Source organism: Ochlerotatus camptorhynchus, unplaced genomic scaffold, assembly GCF_037179485.1.
Source record: "Ochlerotatus camptorhynchus isolate MF236.1 unplaced genomic scaffold, CSIRO-AGI_Acam_v1.1 ptg000639l, whole genome shotgun sequence".
In the NCBI taxonomy this organism is placed as follows: Eukaryota; Metazoa; Arthropoda; class Insecta; order Diptera; family Culicidae; genus Ochlerotatus; species Ochlerotatus camptorhynchus.
In genome coordinates, this window is record NW_027041118.1 from 98,113 (window position 1) to 118,772 (window position 20,660).

Genomic DNA, 20,660 nt, shown 5'->3' on the forward strand with positions numbered 1-20,660 from the left:
TCACCGACAAACCGACATGAATGACCATAGCAAAACCAATAAAATTTGTGACCAAAGCACACTACTGACATCTGGCTCCGTGTTCGCGGGAAATATTTTGCTAAGCCATGAACCCGCATGCAAAAGTTATTACTTGGTTCGTGTCTGATGTATTCTGGACACATTATTTTTATCTAGATCAAAAATCATATGGTTTTGACAGTTCAGATCACTGCACATTTAAATCGAACGTTTACGATTTTCAGGCATAAGTCAGAATTAAGTGTCATGTCGGTTTGTACGCATCCGTTCAAGCAGTTCCGTGATATGCTTATCCGCTGAAGGTCATGGCCTGTACGAATTTACCAGATTCACTGCGTCCCGATGTAGATTTTTCAGCTTAAAGCAATTTTTCTTTATGTGACCTTTCATTCCGCAAAAATGGCATATCATGTTGGAATAATCCGGACGCTGTCCCTGCCTAAATCTCTGCGCCAACCGAAGTTCGCTTGACCCCATCGTTGGGTTCCTACTTCCATTCTTTTGTTGTGTCGTATGGTAAGGTACAAAGCCAAGACGATTCTTTACTGGTCCTCTACTACCATAGAGGTAACTCTAAGACTAGTAGGTCCCGAAGAAACGTGCTCAACTTTTTGGCTCAGCTCTGGCACTCTCTTCGGTCCCAAGCTAATCGATACACCCCTCGAAACATAGGAAAATCCAATAACCCCTCATGTTATCTGTCAAAATTTCATAGCGAATCAAAACAAACATTGTGTAGTACTAGAATTTTGACTAGAATTGGGTACGTTAATCGTTTGTTTGGGACCAATAGGCTATTCAAGTAGTGAGCCAATTTAAAATCGTTAGTTTCGTATTGATTGTTGCTACTGCTTGCTTCCTGATTTGCCAAATCATAAGTCCTTTCTAATTTTGTATATGCATCATAAATATCTTCTCCACATTGGCTAGAGTTAATTTATCCTCACTCAAGAGCCTTTGTCTTAAGTTTTTGTCCTTCATCCCTGCTATGATGCGATCCAAAATGGCTACTACTTTAAAATTATTGAAACAGAAAATTCAGCCTGCAGCTTGAGGGATAAAACAAAATCTTCCATGGTTTCATTCGGATGTTGATAGCGCTATAGCGCTGGACCAATTTTGGGTCTATTTTATCGAGACGACTTTTGAGTTCCTCCAAATTACCCGCGGGATAGATAAGCTTAATCTCTTTAAACATTACTGGCCCACTTCACGTTATGAAGTAAGCCATCTTATCTTCATCTTTGCCTTGTTCACCCGGAAGAAATATTTCAACCGAGTGAACCTGTCGCTAGAGGAAATAACTTGCCGATATGGTAAAGACCACGTTTGAGGAACTCATGGCGTAAATTTTGTGGGAAAATAGCTTGAGACTGACGATTGTCCTTCAATTCACCTCTACACACCGGATCGTTTCCCGGAACGTGATCGCAGGCACTACTGCCGCGCTCTGGGTTTCAATTCGTCAGAAATTACCTTTCTTTCGTTCCAGGCACTTCTTTCGTGTTCGGATTTAATCACGCCTGTGAAATAATCACCGTGGAATGGAATTTATGACGGGTGCTACTGAGCCGAACGGCCGATCCTTCTGGGGTTGATTTTGTTGTTTTTGCTGTTCGAGGCCGCGGTGGGTGCTGCTGTGGCTGCTTACCATACTGGCTGCTATCGGCTTGCTATGGCTGGTACACCACTAAGCCGCTTACTTTCACTACCGAAACTGCACGCGAAAAAGAAGTTTTTCCGATCGTCGCCACTTTTATGTCCGTGCTTCACCGGACGGCAGTCACTGGGCGGACCGAGAGTAGACCAATTTCACTGGGCGGATCAAGGACAATTTCCACTAAGAGAACTGATTTCACTAGGCGGACTTCTTCGGATGCTAAAGGAAATTAAAATAGACTTGTTATTCGTTTAGACTTCCAGAGTCAACTGACATATTTATCCTGGCATCAGTGTTGCCAAATTAGCACAGGCATTTAATGTCGTTTTCGTTTTTGCGTTGCACTACACCGGTGTGGTGCTACACTTAGCACCAAATTAACGAACGCTTGCGGTGTAGCTTTATTGGTGTGTGTAATATCAGATTCATCTGTCACTGTTAACTTTCTGCCGCTTGATAAATATTATTTTCGTTTCGGGTGGAATTATAGTTTCGATTGAGGATTTTACAGTAAACCAGTTTGTTAAGTATCTTAACAATGATTTTTTTTTTGCGATTTCCTCATTCAATTTTATCAGTTACAGTAGAAAGTATTGTTTTTTACTGGTGGTCGATTGGTTGTGGTTATGGTTATTGTTTATGTGGGAATTCAATAAAAATGATCCAAGAGAACCCAGACAGGAAAAGCGAGTGTGGGTGAATCTTCTGGCCAATGAAGGGGAGCAAGGAGGATCAAAAAGATTCATCTCGTTGATGATATCTCAGGCGTCAGCAGAGCATTAGATTAAAGTCAATAATGAAGTAGTTATCTATAAAAAAAAAACTCAATTGGCTGGAGTACTGTCGAGAAATAGCAGTAGGTGGATTGCACCACACATCGTGGTCTGGTGGAAGCAAACGGTTTCGGTTTGACCGACTTCAGGTCCTGCAGCGTCTTAACAATGCAAGCGATCGTCTTCAGGCTTTCGACCAGACCTTGCACAACTTTGTCGGTGATCAGTTCATCCGACTTACACTCCATGATCAGATCCTTAAGCAGAGTCGCCGAAGTTTAACCGGTGAAGGCACCTTTAGCAACACAAACACTGTCCGGTAGCTGGGAGCGGACCAAGGTCAGATAGGGGAACGGGCATCCGACGGTGACCTCACTGTTAGCAGTGGTCGAGATTTTGCACAGCTCGGCGATGCTGATCTTGTCGCCGTTCATCTTTCAGTTGCCACCAACACAGAGCTTACGACTGATTTTTTTTTTTTCAATTTGGTTGGCGCTACGGTTTGCACGTTTGTCGGAGACGGATAAAACCTTCAAGTTCAGCAAACCATAAGTATATTTTCCTTTAACCTATCATTCTGATTATTCTCAAAGGCAAAATATGCCTACCTCTTCGTCTGAATAACGATGCACTCGCCCACCTGAAATTCTATCATTCGATGCAAAGAATGTTTTTCTTCTTTTGTTAAGAATATTAAACATCATAAAATATTCATCCTCTGAATCCGATGAAGAGGATTCAAACAATTGAAATAGTTCTTCCATTCCAACCTCTTTTTTTTTGCAAAATTGAAAACTGTAATCAGCTGTAATCGCTGCGTCACGACAAAAATGAGAGTTTTGACAACCATGTTTTTGGATGTATTGGTGTTCTGCGATAAACATATAGCTACACCGCGAATTTTTCGAGTGCTACACCATCGTGAGTGGTGCAGAAACAGTGTTGCACCGGTGTAGCACCAAAACCAAAAACGAAAGGTTTCGGTGCAAAAGTGTTGCACCGGTGTACTACACCGCAAAAACGAAAACGACATAACATCGCACCGTCATTTGACGTATCGATGAAATGCGCACGTATGCCACACAGACAAACAGAAATAACTCTTGTTTCTGGATCACCGTTCACGCATTTAACGATTGATTTGAATATTATTATTTCCACGAACTAGGGGAAATGACGGCTTCGGCATGCCAGACTATTTGCGGCAACCCAAATTGAAACACTATTTTCACTGGATTTTCTTACGAAAACACTTCGCTGAATGCATGCAAACGATTCTTTATGCTTTCAGCTTCAATTTGACTATATTTTTACCACTGAGAAAAAGCAATCTAGCAGGGTTTTCTTGAAATGAAACACACGCACTACAAATTGTAGCTGATTTCGAGTTGCCGATAATAGAACAGCAGATTTACATGCAGTTCAAATGGAACGGTTGCCGAAGAAAAACTGGTTGCCGACAATACTCGCTCTCACTAGAGAAGATTGGAGCTTTGTAAAAGCGTTTCAAAACAGTTTTTGACAATTCTTTCGACTGAAATTGTTAGAGCAGCTGGCAGCAAAAGATTTTAAACAAACCAATACTGCATATGTGCGCGTTCCTTAGAGAAAAAGGCTATAGAAAGAAGGTCGCTGCTTAGGTTGCCGAGAATACGTAAATTCCCCTATATTCCATTTTGTAATGGGTTCTTTGCATCCAGTTTCCAACCGGTTCGATCTATAGATATATGTTCATACACGCTAACTTGAAAGTACCCATTAATGGGTAAAAAAAGACCCATTTTGAAGAAAAGTGGCTTAACTCATTAAATGAGTAAACCCAATAATACTCATTAATGAGTATTTGACGCATACTTCAAAAAATGGGTACTTTTTAACCTTCATGTTCTTGCTGGGGATGAATAAAAAATACCCATTTTTTCAACAAATTTGCTTTATGGGCTTCCTGCTGTCTATTATTTAACCGAATATGAAAAGTAGTCAAAAGAAAAACGAATAAGAATCTTTTAAATTGTTTTATGTTTAACACTCATATAATCAAATATGTGTAAAAGGTTGTAAACTGTCACCCTTTAGCGAGAAGAGGCTGTTCTGGCCTCGGTTCCGGCTGTTCGAATTTCAAAACAAGTCACCGTCTTCCATTACTGAACCATCCTGATATTCGATGGAATTCCACTGGTTCCACGGCCACCCTGTAAAATTTGTTGAAACTCAGTACTGGACATTCACTCGCCAGTCTCCACTATTAGAAGCTAACGTCAATCTCCTGTACTTTTATTCCGCTAACCTGGAACGGAACTGAGAATGGAACTCATACCACTTCTAGCTCTTACCTCGTGAAAATCACCTCGGTTTGCTGTTTTTCGTCGTGCTGCTGCAATAAAGAGATGTCTGTCCGGGGCACTATTTGCATGAACATTTTTTTCACCTGAATTAACACCGGCCAGATGGAATCTGCTAGCACAGTCAAACTTCCGTTCGAGCTTCCTTCGCGTTCGTCTTGATCCGTGATTTTTTTCGACATGTCACCAAAATGCTAAATAATAATAATGTGTTTACCCATTTTTATTCCAAAAGACATTTTTTAAAGTGAATAAAAAGTAACCATTTTTCATTTTTTGAAAATACCCATTTTTTGACAACTTAGTATGGATTCCAAAAAAGAGTATAAGATACTCATTAAATGGGTACTTGCAAGTTAGCGTGTAGTCTGCCGGAGATAATGACGGGAGCCAATTTGATCTGTCATTTGCGGAAGCCAATCGAGCATTGCTGTTTCTTTATCGTCCAAAGTGGTGGAAGTATTGAAATCGTGACGATAATTAAATCGAACAAAAATGAAATCATTATAGGCTGAGTGGTGCGGAGTCGATCACTTGCTATTTTCAAGTAGGGTTGCTTGAAAAATATTAATTTTCCATGTTATTAATATCAATATTAAGTCACAAGGTCGAATATGCCTGTCTCGTTAACTAGTACCCCGATCTAGGGATAACTCATCAGAATCCTGCATAGATACTACGGTGGTTCAAAATATCGTGTTTGCTTCATGAAGCTCAATCGATTTCAAAACTGGTTTTGATAATTCTCCCAAAATTTTAGTTTATTCGGATGCGCACTCATACCAACAATCAATACGAAACTAACGATTTTAAATTGGCTCACTACTTGACTAGCCTATTGGTCCCAAGCAAATCGATTAACATACCCCATTCTAGTCGAAATTCTAGTACTACACTATGTTTGTTTTGATTTGCTATGAAAGTTTGACAGATAAAATGAGGGGTTCGTGGATTTTCCTATATTTCGAGGGGTACATCGATTAGCCTGAGACCGAAGAGAGTACCAGAGCTGAGCCAAAAAGTTGAGCACGTTTCTTCGGGACCTTCTGGTCTTAGAGTTACCTCTATGCTCATACTGCACTGGCCTGAAGGTGATGTTCTTCTAGTAACTTCCAGAAGTTAACGATTTTGAAGTTCAACAAAAGTCTTGTACGCTATTTTGACTTATTTTTTGAATCCAAGGATCTACGTAGGGCCTCATTGGATCAGAATGGATTCCGCATTTTTTTGGTGGAAAAAACGCTGCAGACAACGAATTGAAAGCGAACGCAAGAAAAATGCTGCAAACCCTAACGAAAAACGTCGTTTCGCCACTTTAGGTTGAGCACTCCCATAAGCCGCATGCATCTAAACCGCGGTGAATTTTCCTCCGCGAATAAATTGCGCCAGTGTGGGGGAGCCTTAATACGCCGCCGGCGCCGATCAAAGTCAATGGCGTCACGCCACTACGCCACCGCCAAGGCAAAAAGGATTTCCACGTCACCGCCGCCGCCGCCGATGAATGGACCGGCGCACAGGTCTAGTTTCAGTAGATGGCTGGAGTTTGGAAGTACTCGGTGAGAGGTGTTGTCCGGATCTTGAGAGAGAAAGAGTTCGTTGGTTGGGAACGGTATATGAGGAGTGGCGGAGCAAGGTTTCTGCTGCTGATGGGTTGCCAACCGGGGAGTGGTTTGGGTAAAGATTTGCCAGGTGTGGCCCCTCAGTTACATCAAATCACAAGAGAATTCATTTGTCACATCACATCATTTTTGTCGGAGTTTCAGATCTCACCATAGGTTAAATAATCAAGGTTTTTTTTTTTCTTTCTAAATATCTTGGAAATATTCTTTGAATTTTCTTTCAATCCTACTCAAACTTTCTTTGAGATTCTTACAAAAAAAAAAATGCTAAACAATATTTGAGCTGCCAGACATTTGAAAACAAATCAATGAAAACATTCCAAAGCCGAGAATTTTAAGATTTGTTAATTCAGTTTCTTGAAAAAATTTCAAAAGTCGACATCTGGAATATTTCAGTTTGTTTCATGGAAAATAATACAGGAACCCCTTCATTTACAGTCACCCCAGTATTATGGACCAGCTAGTCACTATTATGGGTCAGCCAGTTCTGCGTGTAAATAAAATGGAAGTGGCCCATAATTGTGGGTGGGCCATAATACTGGGGTGACTGTATTCGGTCGGTGGTACCATTCACCCATCGCTGTTTCTAGGCTGTGTTTCAACCAATTACGCTGATTTTTTTTGTATTTGATTAGTGTCTACAAAAACTATTTATCTATAGAGAATCAGCTCACTTGGTTGAAGGATAACCGAGGAATAGAAAAAAAACTTTAATCAAAGACTTAATCTTAAAAATTTCAATAAGTCCTAGAATGTTAAAGGATTTTTTAGGGTGACTTAAGGGGTTACGCCTACCTGCAAGACCGAAAAAAAGCGAAAGTTTGGATTTTTATTCTCGAAAACGACGCAACATATTGAAAATCAGTTTTCTGCCGTTTATTGAACACACATTAAATGGTACATTTATCAGTCGATGCTGTAGAAACGAGGTCCTGGTGCCCCGCACGGCTGCTCCCCGTGGACGATGTTCTAAAAAACGCTTTTTGCGGTGCCAACTGTGGTTTGTGATTTAATCATCTGAAAAAAAAAAAACCATGCCACATCGCTAAGCATGTGTTAAACTAGTCCTTGATCGTTCGGTTTTTTTTAAAAAAAAAATTTTGACAAAATGGCGGCCTTGCAAAGTTGAAGTGCCGATTTTTGATCCTCAAAAATTTGTCTTTGATCGGCTGTAAAAAATCGAAATTAAATGATAGACGAAATCCGAACGATCGTGAACTGCACAAAATAGTACTGAACAGAAATCAAAACGAATCGGACGAATCGAATGTATACATTTCGAGAAATTTTTGGCACCGGTTTTGAAAATATGATTTCGAAATAATCGCGTTTAAAGTTTCAAGTTGGGTTTAGTCCACTGTAAGTGAATATTTTTGTACGTCGCATAACTTTCACAATTTTCATTGGATCACCTTGATCTTTTCAGGAAATATTCTTGACATTATATACTTTCGATTAGGACAATAAAAAAATCGATTTTTTGAAAGTTTGCAGGTAAGCGTAACCCCTTAACTCGAAGTGACTTTTTGTAATCATCAAAAAATTTCTATATCTTTCATCTCGTAATGCTTTTCCTAGAACTTGCTTCTTCAAATTCAAGGATTGAAAAAGACTACCTAATGAGACTTAGAAAATGTTTAATCATTTTTCAAGATTCTAGAGCTTACATTTTTTTTTTTTTTTCATTTTGTTTATTTGGCAGGCTCAAATGTTAAAAGAATAACTTAGCGGAGCCGAGTAACATGGAATACCAATTTTGGTACTCAAAATACAAACAAAAGATATACAAATGCATATTATTAAAGGATTTTCCTGGATGGCGATCGAAGCGACAACAAAGCGATCTTCTCTCGTGCACGCAACTTCTTTCTTTCCCGAATTTGTTCCTCATTATCGTTGAACCCGAAACGTGATCGCTGCTGCTGCATCTGAACATCGTTTCCCGTTGCATGCTCTCCGCTACTCTCGTCGGTCGTCGGGGTCGTTTCGTCCATTTCGTTATCTTCTTTCAACATCTCCAACCCCGTGTCCGTTTCCTGGTCGCTAATGACAAACGACGCACCTTCCACCACTACACCAGCATACGTACTGCTGCTGTTTTGTTTTCTTTCACTTTGCTTTCCTTTTTCCTTTAGTTGCTTCTCCGGTTCCTTCCGAGCCTTCCGCTTGGGACAGGAAAGCTTCCGGTGTCCGTCCGCCTTGCACAGAAAACATTTATCTTTGTTGCCATCATAAAATATATTTCCTTTGCGGTGGGGATTTCCTTCTTCACATCCATATATATACCGCGTATCCCTGTATAAACCTCAAAGCACAGATCAGATGGAAATTTCTCCCGGATGATGCGTTTAATTTTTCCATATTTCCCCAGCACTTTATCCAGCTCGTTGTCCGGTACCTCTGGTGGCAAGTCATACACACGCACATACTGGATAAATTCACCAGCATGCGACATGCGTACCTTTGCCGTCGTTCCATTCGCATAATGGAAGATTAAATCCTTCGAATTGTATGTCAGAGCATGGAGCATCGCTTCCTCTGATTTGAACTTTATGAGGACTCCCCTTTCCTCACCAATGCGATAAACAGCTTCCATTTCAGCCGGATCCGCGTCGAGTGCTTTGGCGAAATTTACAATCTCTCCGATGTTTGGTTTAGCATCATAATGGCTGAAGCTAAACTTGATGGTGTTTTTTACTTCACACATCTTGCACCGTAGCAACAAAAGGCACAAACTGATAGCAACGAACAAAGAGCAACCGAGCAACTATATAATAGCGAGTCTCAAAAACAGGCTATCGCGTGGTTCACACCGAAATAAAAATTCGACTGCTGCTGAAGACAGCTGTGGGACAACTGAGAGCTTACAATTATATTTAAAATAATTTTACTTTGTTACCGAGTTAGCCCCCCCCCCCCCTGGCCTATTTTCAACACTCTTCGTTGAGTTCACAAGTAACATCATTTCAATTCAACATCATTCTGCTTAATTACTGAACCATAGATTTTACAAATTTGTTCACCAATTAATCGATTGCATAATCGATTAAATCATCACTGACCACGAATAGATATCAACCATATAATCCATCGAGATGCACCGTGACCAAATTGCACCATCAAAATGTTTGTAGAGTAGACTTAAAATCCTGTCCATATTCTAACAACTTGTCATAATGAATGTGTGTATATTTCTCCCCTCTATCCGATTGGCCACCGAAAAAAAACTGTTACAAACACGATTAAAAAAAAAACAAACTTACAAAACAAAACAAACCTCAATCCACGACGGCACATTTTCTATCTTCGCGCACCACCTTGTATGAATCTTTCAACAAAACAACACACCACACGTATCCCGTTACACACTGTTCACCACGTGTATTTCGGAACTCCACACCCGACCGACACCCTTTGGTTCGAACGGCAATCGACGGAAACCTGGCGTCATCTTCGACACCGTCCATCACCAATTAAATGCGTTAAAAAAAATCACGAAAACAAATCTCTATTCGTGTCTGTAGAGCTTCGAACAGGTAAACCATCGTCCAAGTCTTCAAATTCCAAACTCTCTTATACAAAGTTCTATTTCGCTCTTTCAATTTCAAACGTTGAATTTAACTTCACCTTTAATCTATCTTTACTATATAAACTAACCAAGCCCACCTTTGCCGTTGCCCTTAATCACCTCCACGCTGATCCATAGAATAGATGACTCAGTTTGGTCTGCCTGCTGAATAAAAGCTTTTAGAATTTTAGAGGAAACTGCTTTTAGTGTTGATGTTTAATTATAGCAGATAGATGTGGTAGAATTAGTTTTGCAGTAACAATGTTGCCTCCTTTCATTAGAATATTAGACGTGTGCTGCTGCAGGAGTAGCAACCGCTTTCATTTTACGAAAATTATGCAAGGCTTTAACGCATATAACGATGTAAATTAAATTTTCTTTATCAAAGACTTCATAATTGAAATTTCCTTAATTCTAATGCGAAACCTCAATGCATAATTACAGGAAGTGGGCGAGGATTCCAAGCTGGCCCGCAGCTTCGAGCGGATACGATCGATCGTGCGCAAGAAGCGAAACGCCAACAAGGAAAAGAACGAGAACGATACCAACACCCGGCTGGAGCAGTTGGTGAACGAGATCGTCATCAAGCAGCGGGAAGAGAAGAAGTACACCACGGCCCCGAAGGATCAAACCATCGTGCTGCCATCGAGCGAGTTCCGACCGATCCAGGGTGGACCACTCTACTGCCAGGGCTATCAGGTACGATGAGCATCCGGTTCTTATGATCACATTTTCATTACCATTTCCCTCCTTCCCAGGAATCACTGACACAACGTACTCTATCGGAGCAGCAGTGCTACGAGGTCCCCCTAAAAGATCAACCCCTGCGAACCATTTCCGGCAGTCAGGAGACCGTGTCCCAGATGGACGACCGCCAGCTGCCGGACGATGGCCAACCGCAGATGACCGAGGTGGAACGCAAGATCCTCCAGCAAATGTCTTCCGGTTTCGGCACCCAGCAGAGCAGGGACGAACCCACGGTAACCGAATCGCTTGAAATGCATTCCCTCAATCGAATCAATTCTTCCGAGATCGACCCGAACGAACAGTCGATTCACATATCGAACTCCCAACCGTACGACGTGGCGTACCTGCAGTACCAAAAATCCCTGCTGAACCGATCGCCAAGCTATCGGAAATCGCTGGACAAGACTTCGTCACGAACTTCCAGTGCCCATTCGTTGGCCACCTCTCTGGCCAAGTGCCACTCGCCGCTGGTGCAGGAGGTACTGAATGCTGGGTCACAATACCTACGCAATAGCAATATCTCGCTCATCCAAACGCCAACTCCGGTACCTAGACGTGAAGATAATCATTTTTTAGTAGCCGATAGGAACAGTAGTTTAGACAAATCGATCACGGCCTCGCCGCCGCAGCCGATCAGCCAACAACGTTCGCCAAGTACCAGCAGTAGCATGCGCAAGGCGGTGCTGGCCGCCAACCGTTTCTCCGACCAATCGCTCAATACGCTCTCGATCGACCATGACGAGCTGATCAATCAGATGAACCTGAAGGACGAACTGCTCAACTGCGAGCAGAAGGAGTTGTTTCAATTCCTCAACGATGAGGTTGACAATAGTAACAATTATTTTAGTGATACGGTAGGTTATGGCAGCGCGTTAGTCGATGCGGACACCGAGAGTCTGCTACTAAACTCCAAGAAGGAGGACATCATCTACTCACCGGATCGGAAGGTCTCCAACGGTAGCCTAAAGTCTAATTTAAGTAGTATATCCAATTCGATCTTTCAAGCGTTGGAGCACCGCCGAGGGGGTAGTATATCCGGTTCAATAGAAAAACAACGGCCAACGATCGCTGTGGACAATGGGAGTATGCGATCGGGAAGAGACAGCGACGATAAAGAGCCGCTCGTTAAGGCTTCTGAGTTTGACGACATTATTCATAGTTTCGATACCGAGCTGAAGAGCTTGAAGTCTCTCTCGCTAGGCCGAAGCCATTCGCAGACGGACGCACCCGTGTCGCCGGAACGTGAACGGAGAAACTCCGACACGTGCCCTTCGAAGCCCGTGGTTGAAGAAGTAGTCCGACTGCGAAGGCCCAAATCCAGTACCGTCTATAAGTATAGGAGTAGTAGTAAAGATAACAATAATACACATGGCAATAATACTAGTGATAAAGATAATAACAACAGTAATACGTGTAACAATAATAATCCTAGGACTAGTACCGGTAACGATAGTAATAGCAGTAATACCGATAGCAATACACAGCGCAGCGAAACGTCCAAACGGCGAAGTCTGGAAAAGCAGCGCAACATAACCGACGAGGAGTTCAACATGGGAATAGAGATAAAGAAACTCTGTGATCAGCTACAGGCACCATTTTCCACCTCCGCCGTTGTACAGGAACAACCCACCAGTAGTAGTAGCAGTGGTGGTGGTGGTGGTGGACCCTCAACGCTGACTCCCTTCGTGGGGCTGTCTGCCGTTGGCGGTGGCAACGGGAACAACATCAGTACCATCCCTATCGTGTTTCGACGGAAGAACGACTTCCACAGTAGCTTCGATCGGATCAAGCGGCTCAGTCTGATCGAACGCGTCGAAGAATGCAACGAAGACGAGAAGGCTTTCGTGCAGCCACCGAAGGCATCCAGCGAAAAACTTCCACGGAAGCAACTGTCCAAAGACTGCCTGGAGACACTGTCTCTCAAGAGTAGCTACAGTGTAGAAAACTGCGAGAGACCCCTGGACGAAAGCAGCAAAAAGATCGGAATCAGTCTGGAAGAGTTCCAGCGGAACATTGCCCAGGAAAGCAGTTCCGAACCGGCACCGATCAAGCAACCGCCCAAGAAGACGGTAACCTATAGCGAAACATCGCGGCAGAATAGTTCACAACAACCGACGCCCAAACGGACGCCGTACAAAACCTACGAATCCGATGCTCCACGTAAGTAGTTTTTGAATGCTGTATGGGGTTGGAAAGAGAGAGTTGACTGTGCTTTCAGTCAGTTGCTTAACCAGAGAGTTTATGGTGGAGTACTTTTTGAAGTAATTTCCCAAAAAGTCAATGTAATTGTGTGTCCTAAGGCTGTGTCCCACTTTCCGAGTTAAATGTAACTCGTGGTTTAAAGTGACATTTCGAAAGTTATTTTCAATGTTCGAAAATTCCGGTGTTATAGAACTATCGGTTTTCTAACAGAACTTAGCCACTGCTCTCAGTGCAGTTCTTAGGAACTTCAGATTCCATGCGAATACTAAGGAGAATACCATGGTAGATTTGAGTGGAATTCCATGAAAATTATTAATAGAATTCATAGGAAACTTTATCGAAAATTCATAGAAATCAAATCAGTCATCTTGCTCTTGATAATTTCAAGAATATTTTAGGAGAATAATAGTTCAGAGCATAATTCCATGAGAATTTTAGGAATATACTTAGAAGGCATGTAAAAAAGAAGGATTACAATTAAAATTGAGGATAAATCCAGGAGAAATTCGAAGGAATTTCAGGAGAGTTCTGACTAGATTGCCAAACCATTCTTGATGAGAAATCCTGAAAATTTTGTGAGTAGAGCTGCATGTGAAATCTTAGGTGGAATTCAAAAGGAATTCAACGAAAATGCTGAAAACAATTCCTGTGGATTTATTCCAAAAGAATTCTGAGGAAAGTTATAAGGTAATTCCAATGAAAATCTTATATTTTGGCAATTCAAAAGAGTGTTCCAATGAAATTAAAAAGCGACCTTTTTTCAGTTCTATCTGAAAAGAACGTGCGAAAAACATCAAGTGAAATCAGTTCTTAGTAATTTCAGGTTTCATGGGAAACCTAAGGTGAATACCATGGAAATTATTAATAGAATTCTAAGGAAACTTTATCGAAAATTCATAGGAATCAAATCAGTCCTCTTGCTCTTGATAATTTCAAGTAGATTCTAGCAGAACAATAAAGGGTGATACGGTCAAAATTTGGTCAAGGGAAAACGCGTGTAAATCGGTGAAATCGTTTATTTAAAAAATCAAATTAAATTTCTTTTTCAAGTTCAATTAGTATAAAATTCAGGAAAAATATTCAGTTAGGCTTCCGCTTTTCCAAATCCGAATTGCCGGGCCTTACGCTTGACCCCTGCCATCAGATTTTGTACAGCCACCTTGTCCACGTTCTTCGCCGCAGAAAGCCAGTTTGCCTTGAACTGCTGCTCGCCCTTAGCAGTTTTTTTGGTCTTCTTTAGGTTCCGCTTGACAATAGCCCAGTATTTCTCAATTGGGCGGAGCTCTGGTGTGTTGGGAGGGTTCTTGTCCTTGGGAACCACCTGCACGTTGTTGGCGGCGTACCACTCCATGGCCTTTTTACCGTAATGGCAAGATGCCAAATCCGGCCAAAACAGTACGGAACAACCGTGTTTCTTCAGGAAAGGCAGCAGACGTTTATTTAAACACTCTTTCACGTAAATTTCTTGGTTGACAGTCCCGGAAGCTATGAAAATGCTGCTTTTCAAGCCACAGGTACAGATGGCTTGCCAAACCAGATATTTCTTTGCGAACTTTGACAGTTTTATGTGCTTGAAAACATTTGCTACCTTTCCCCTTCCTTTTGCCGTATAAAACTCCTGTCCCGGAAGCTGCTTGTAGTCGGCTTTGACGTAGGTTTCGTCGTCCATTACCACGCAGTCAAACTTCGTCAGCATCGTCGTGTACAGCCTCCGGGATCGCGCTTTGGCCGTCGTATTTTGTTTATCATCGCGATTTGGAGTCACTACCTTCTTGTAAGTCGATAGTCCGGCTCGATTTTTGGCTCGATGCACGGTTGTAGACGATACACCCAGCTTATTTGCGGCATCTCGGAGAGAGAGGTTAGGGTTTCGCTTGAAACTACCGGCAACTCTCTTTGTCGTCTCAGCGGCTTCCGGTTTTCGATTTCCCCCCGATCCAGACTTCCTGGCTGTCGACAAACGTTCCCCAAACACTTTAATTACATTTGTAACGGTTGATTTGGCAACTTTTAGCGATTTTGCCAACTTTGCGTGCGAGTAGCTCGGATTTTCGCGATGCGCGAGCAAAATTTTGATACGCTGCTCTTCTTGCTTGGACGGCATTTTGACAACTGAAGAGTGAATTCCAAAATCAAAATAGGAGCAACATTCTACACACACACCTTTAAAATGAGGGGTGTTCAGGTTTTTTAAATGCAAAATTGAAATAAATACGTCAAGTTGATATTGACCAAATTTTGACCGTATCACAGCATTCACCGTATTCAGAGCATAATTCCATGAAAATTTTCGAAAAATACTTAGGGGGCATGCTAAAAGAAGTGATTACAATTAAATCTGAGGATAAATTCAGGAGACATTCAAAGGAATTTTAGGAGAGTTCTGACTTGAATGCAAAACCATTTTTTATGAGAAGGCCTTGATGTCCTCTGCTATCCGAAGAAGTCGTCTCGACTCTACTCGATCCATGGCTACACTTTTCCAGCTTCGTCATAGTCCTTATTTCGTCGCGTAGGCCTGTGCCGATTGTTCCGATCCGTATTTCTTTCTTCGGTATTTGCAACATTGTATTTTTCAGGGGCGGCTTGTTTAGCCTGCCCCAACCCCCTGTCTCGCTAAGGAACCATCGAGCACAGCTCTATGTAAAGTCCCACGCTGGCACTAGAACGGTGATCCACCGCTACTAACATGGAGAACAGACGCCGTGTTGAGCCGCACTTCTATGCAAGGTTGCAAAGACTCATTTCAGCTAAAACAATGTTTTTCTAAATTATGAAATAATTAGATGCCATGATCAAATTTTGAATTGATAGGATACAAGAAGAGGTTGCAAAGAATGTGTTTGACATATTAAACCTGTTTATTTCACTTCATGAGAGTCACAATCAGCAATTTTTCACAAACTCACTCACTCACTCACTCACTTACTCAGCGATCAGCAAATCGCTGATTGTGACTCATAGAAAGCAAAATTTACAGGTTTTATGTTTCCAACGCATACTTTGTAACCTCTTCTTGTAAGTTACAAGTAATACATGCCATCATACCATCTTTTGGTTTTATTATACCGAAAAACATTATTTTAGCTGAAATGAGTCTTTGCAACCTTGCTTCTATGTTGATCAGACGCTCGGGTTTGGTGAAACATTCCCTCTATTACCGTACTATGGATACCGCGCTAGTGTTCGCTGGCAACATTGCCCGGGCTACGCCACCCAGATGTGTCCATTAGAGTGATGCAAAATTTGAAATTTTCGCTCCACAGTGCTCAAACGGTTCCAAATTGGGCCCAGATTAGCCTCCCAAAATTTGAACTCATTTAGTGAGAAACTGACTTGGCACAAACCATTTGAAGTTTATATGGAAATTACTATGGAGAAACCATAATTTCGGTTCATATCTACCTCAAAATTCACCAGTTTACTCTACTTTAGAAAATGATAGCGGAGCTTGTTGAAAATTTTCTCAGCTACAACTTTGTTGAAGACCACTTTTCGATCAAATGCAAGGAACAAAAGTTATTAATGATTCAACTCACTGATGTCTTATGATTATGCTCAATCAACTGTTCAGCAGGCAACATTGGTGTTTCTGGCGCGTAGAATAGAGGACAACAATCATGGCTACTATGTCACACTGCAGAATACAGTGTTGCCCACAATACAGTTGCTTAATCTTGCCATAAGATTATCAATCTCTTAAACAATTAATAAATATTTAATTTGAAGTTTGACTGAAAAAAAAATTTATGCGAAGTTGTAGCTAATAAAAATTCCCATCAGAATGGCAATAGAGTTTGTTAACAGTACAATATGTAAAAAGGCTAAACGACAATGAACAAAAAGTTTTGTTTTCCCATAGTAATTTCCATATAAACTTCAAATGGGTTGTGCCAAGTCAGTTTCCTATCAAATGAGTTTAAACTTTTGGAGACTAATCAGGACCCGATTTGAAACCGTTTGAACACCGTGGAGCGAAAATTTCAAATTTTGCATCAGTCTAGTGTCCATGTTACAGCTGGTGGTAGTTTGTTATCATATGACTCGGGGAGGCATGAGGCAGGAACTTGTGAGGACCAGAGCTAGGTTTCCCGGTCTTTCCATCCGCAGCCTTACTGACATCGGCCACGGCCGTCACGCAAAATGAATAATAAGAATAATCGAAATAATAACAAATCGATATACTGTAATGCGACAGAGCTTGTGATTGAAACCACGATCTTTTGCTATTATATCGCAGCAAACCACTGCGAAAGACGATCACGCATGCCTAGCGACAAGAAACTATTGAAATGAAATAAAATCCCCGGATGGAGTCTACCATGTTCCGACCGATTTCTATCAGCAGCGATTTTCTACATTTAAGAAAGAGCCTGTATAGAACCCACGGTCTTATACTCCGTAAGCAAATATGGTCGCTGCTAGGTCTCCGAGCACCGAGCTACATCCAAAGGAAACAACAACACACCATTTGAACCGACAATCATTCTATACATTATATTTCAATTTCGGATCAATCATACGGCATATTTTACCGGGAATATCACTGGTTTTCGAACCATTTGACAGAGTTCTATCATAGAGGTAACTCTAAGACCAGAAGGTCCCGAAGAAACGTGCTCAACTTGTTGGCTCAGCTCTGGTACTCTCTTCGGTCCCAAGCTAATCGATGCACCCCTCGAAACATAGGAAAATCTACGAACCCCTAATTTGATCGGTCAAACTTTCATAGCGAATCAAAACAAACATACTAGTACTAGAATTTCAACTAGAATGGGGTACGTTAATCGATTTGCTCAAGTAGTGAGCCAATTTTAAATGATTAGTTTCAACTGGTTGGTTCTATCCCGTTCAATAGTGGTTGGAAGAAACTTGATATGACAATTATAGTTTAATTTTTTTTCTGAAGTTCTTTAGAACAAGCCACCAAAACTTCACTGCAAGTTACCTGGGAATTATCCAATTGATAATTCCAGGTATGCAATTGTATAATTAATACGCAATTTTTTTTATATTCATATACAAATTCATAAGAATTTGACATGTTTGAAATTTCTCAAAATATCTTAAGTGGACCCTACACGATTGCTTTTATTGACAATAATCGTGACATTGTATAATATAAAAATAATACATTTCCCATTCTCTCTTTCTCTCACCCCCTCCCTGCAGTGAACTTAGCTGGAAAGCCGTGGCACTGTCTGGTGTCTTACGTGGACGACATCACCGTGGGTGGTCGTCGCAATTCGCAAGGCGTCTACGACGATCCCATGGCCTTTCCCAGCTTCGGTCGCCGGAAAGCTCCCAAAATACCGCAGGACTGCTTCCCGCAAAAGTGCTACGAAAAGTAAGTACCGCTTGATGGATGTTTGAGTGTCTTCCTGTGTATGTGTGTGTCTAAAGAAAAATGCAACTGTAAAAACCGAAGAGGTAAACAGGCACGCTCAGACCTAAGAAAAAAAAAATCAAAAACAACAACAACAAGCATCCATCCCGACACGAACCACGAAAAATTCGACTCATTCGGCGCACCTAGCTCGATGAAAATCCTCCAAATCTCACCCCTACACTCCCGAACGTAGTGGCCAATGTTGTGTGGAAATTGACCCCCCGTAATGCTTTATAGACCAATCCTAACCGATTCCATCCGATGATGTTTGATCGCTTTTTGTGTTCGCACTCACTTGTCCAGTTTGGTTTTATCATTTGCAATCACACGCTGTTCATAGACACTGCTTACCGGAGGGGACCGTTCCGTGGTTAACGGGCGGACCTTCGTTACATTATAAACGAAAACGAAAAAAAAAACACGTGGATGTCAATACGAGAAACGAGATTTCGAGAATTATCATGATATCGCAATGGAATTAAAATGAAGCGAGTTTTTCAAGGACCTGATAAACCATTAAGTTCTTAATCTGCTTCAAGTTCTAATCGCGGTATAATCTTATCCTTATCGTATTTAGTAGTTTTCTGAAATCTCTTCAACATTCCTAAAATGTGCCTTCTTTCAAATGGGAAAGGGTTTCTGTAAATATCATCATTATAGTAGTGATCATTAGCAGTTTCAAATCCATGAAACTATCGTATACACATGTAATGTCTTCAAAACTTAGCGATAATTCTAAGCTTGAGATCATATCATTCCTATAGATCCGAGATGTTCAAAGCACACTTTTAGAAGGATTGCACCAAATTTCCACGTCAACCAAACAAGTTACCCGAAAACATAACAACATTGCATGCCATTAGTTTCATATTTATCGCATCAGTTTTCTTACATTCATTTTAATTTTTTATATTACAATTTAGCGCATAGTTTGGACACAACATACTTTTAGATAGATCTGGAATTAGGGCGAAACAGCTTTTGTAAACAATGACTTCTCTCGATGATTTCTAGGAATTCAAGGCACGTCCACGCAAATCAACATAATTAACAGGTAGGCGAAGTCTTCCCCTATCCGATGATGATGTTGATTAGCGTGGGCGAGCCTATACTTTCTAGAAATCACGGAGGGAAGTCATTTTTTTTTACAAAAGCTGTTACGCCCTAATTCTAGTTAGACTTTAAACATTCTATGAGAGTCTCCGTTCAACTAAAAATCAGTCGTACTTAAATATAGAACGCAAGAGATCAAGATGACCTATCGCTAACAAAGCAAGTTTAAGATTTATTCAGGAAAACCAGTAGTAGCATCTGGTAGAAGACGAACTTTGCTCTATCAGATGGAGCAGTTATTGTTCACATTTGTCACACAGGACCTTCCCATATGTTGCTCTAGATTTATGATTAATCGGGATTCATCAAACTTCAAACCAATGCAACCTTCATGCGATGGTGCCACCTAGACTAAACCAATAAAAAAATTGATCCCTTTTCTTAAAAAACGCCATTTCTGTAATAGAACATAATAGATATATATCAAGGCCAAATTGCAAAAAAAAATCAGCCTCAGCAGCCATTCACATATTTATTAAAATTCGGCCATTTTGAATTTTGCAAAAATCATCGAAATGGCGTATTCGATATTTCAACCATTTTCAAAAAAATATCAATTGGGTTCATAAGGAGTATAGAGGTAATGGCATATTCGTAATCAGCATTGGAACCAAAATCCACATTTTTTAGCACTGGAACTATTTTAAATAAATGTTATTACAATAGCAAAAGTTACCATCTTAGCGCCCCTCGCTGGCACTTTGTATGGAAGCGAGATGTCAGTTTGTTAATTAAGTGATCAATTTGCTTTTGATCTTGATTTAAAGATCGAGATGGAAGTAAATGGGATCGAAAAAAAATATCGTTGTGCTCGATAAACGAAGTCCTTTCAGATGATGCATAATAACCGATTTTTTTTTTTCAAATTAAAGAACCCATTTGAAAATAGAGTGGTCTCCATGGTTATTGAGATACAAATATCATTTTTTTTTTAGTTATTTGAGAATGAGATAGACCAGCACAATGTTCTGCAAAGTTGTAAAACTGTTTATTTTAAGCAACTTTGCTGAACAAAAAAAATTCTTTCTCTAAATATATGAATGAAATCACGATATTTCAAATGCAATTAATAACGAAAAATGCTCCTTTTTGAGATATCAACATTTGAAAATAGAAGTTTTTTTTAACAAAACTCGTTCATAACTTTCCCAAAGAAAGAGATAGATTTAACTTTATTTATTTAATCTTTTAAATTTGTCGAACCTCTTAACGGAATTCTTTTATCA

General features: G+C 40.8%; 2 protein-coding genes across 4 annotated transcripts in view; one reads left to right on the plus strand and one right to left on the minus strand.

Annotated features, from left to right (window-relative positions):
* Atac3 (Ada2a-containing complex component 3) overlaps positions 1–20,660 on the minus strand; it is a 215,746-nt gene that overhangs the window by 67,396 nt on the left and 127,690 nt on the right. The gene's annotated exons all lie outside the window — the stretch shown is intronic.
* Positions 1–20,660, plus strand: part of NaCP60E (Na channel protein 60E) — an 87,520-nt gene that overhangs the window by 47,505 nt on the left and 19,355 nt on the right. For 2 of the 3 annotated variants that reach the window (XM_065237664.1, XM_065237663.1), the window contains exons 18-21: positions 9,940–9,951; positions 10,428–10,682; positions 10,742–12,890; positions 18,105–18,279. In XM_065237664.1, coding sequence (XP_065093736.1) covers positions 9,940–9,951; positions 10,428–10,682; positions 10,742–12,890; positions 18,105–18,279 — 2,591 coding nt within the window. The remainder of the gene's footprint in view (positions 1–9,939; positions 9,952–10,427; positions 10,683–10,741; positions 12,891–18,104; positions 18,280–20,660) is intronic. The other variant, XM_065237665.1, reaches the window with a different exon arrangement.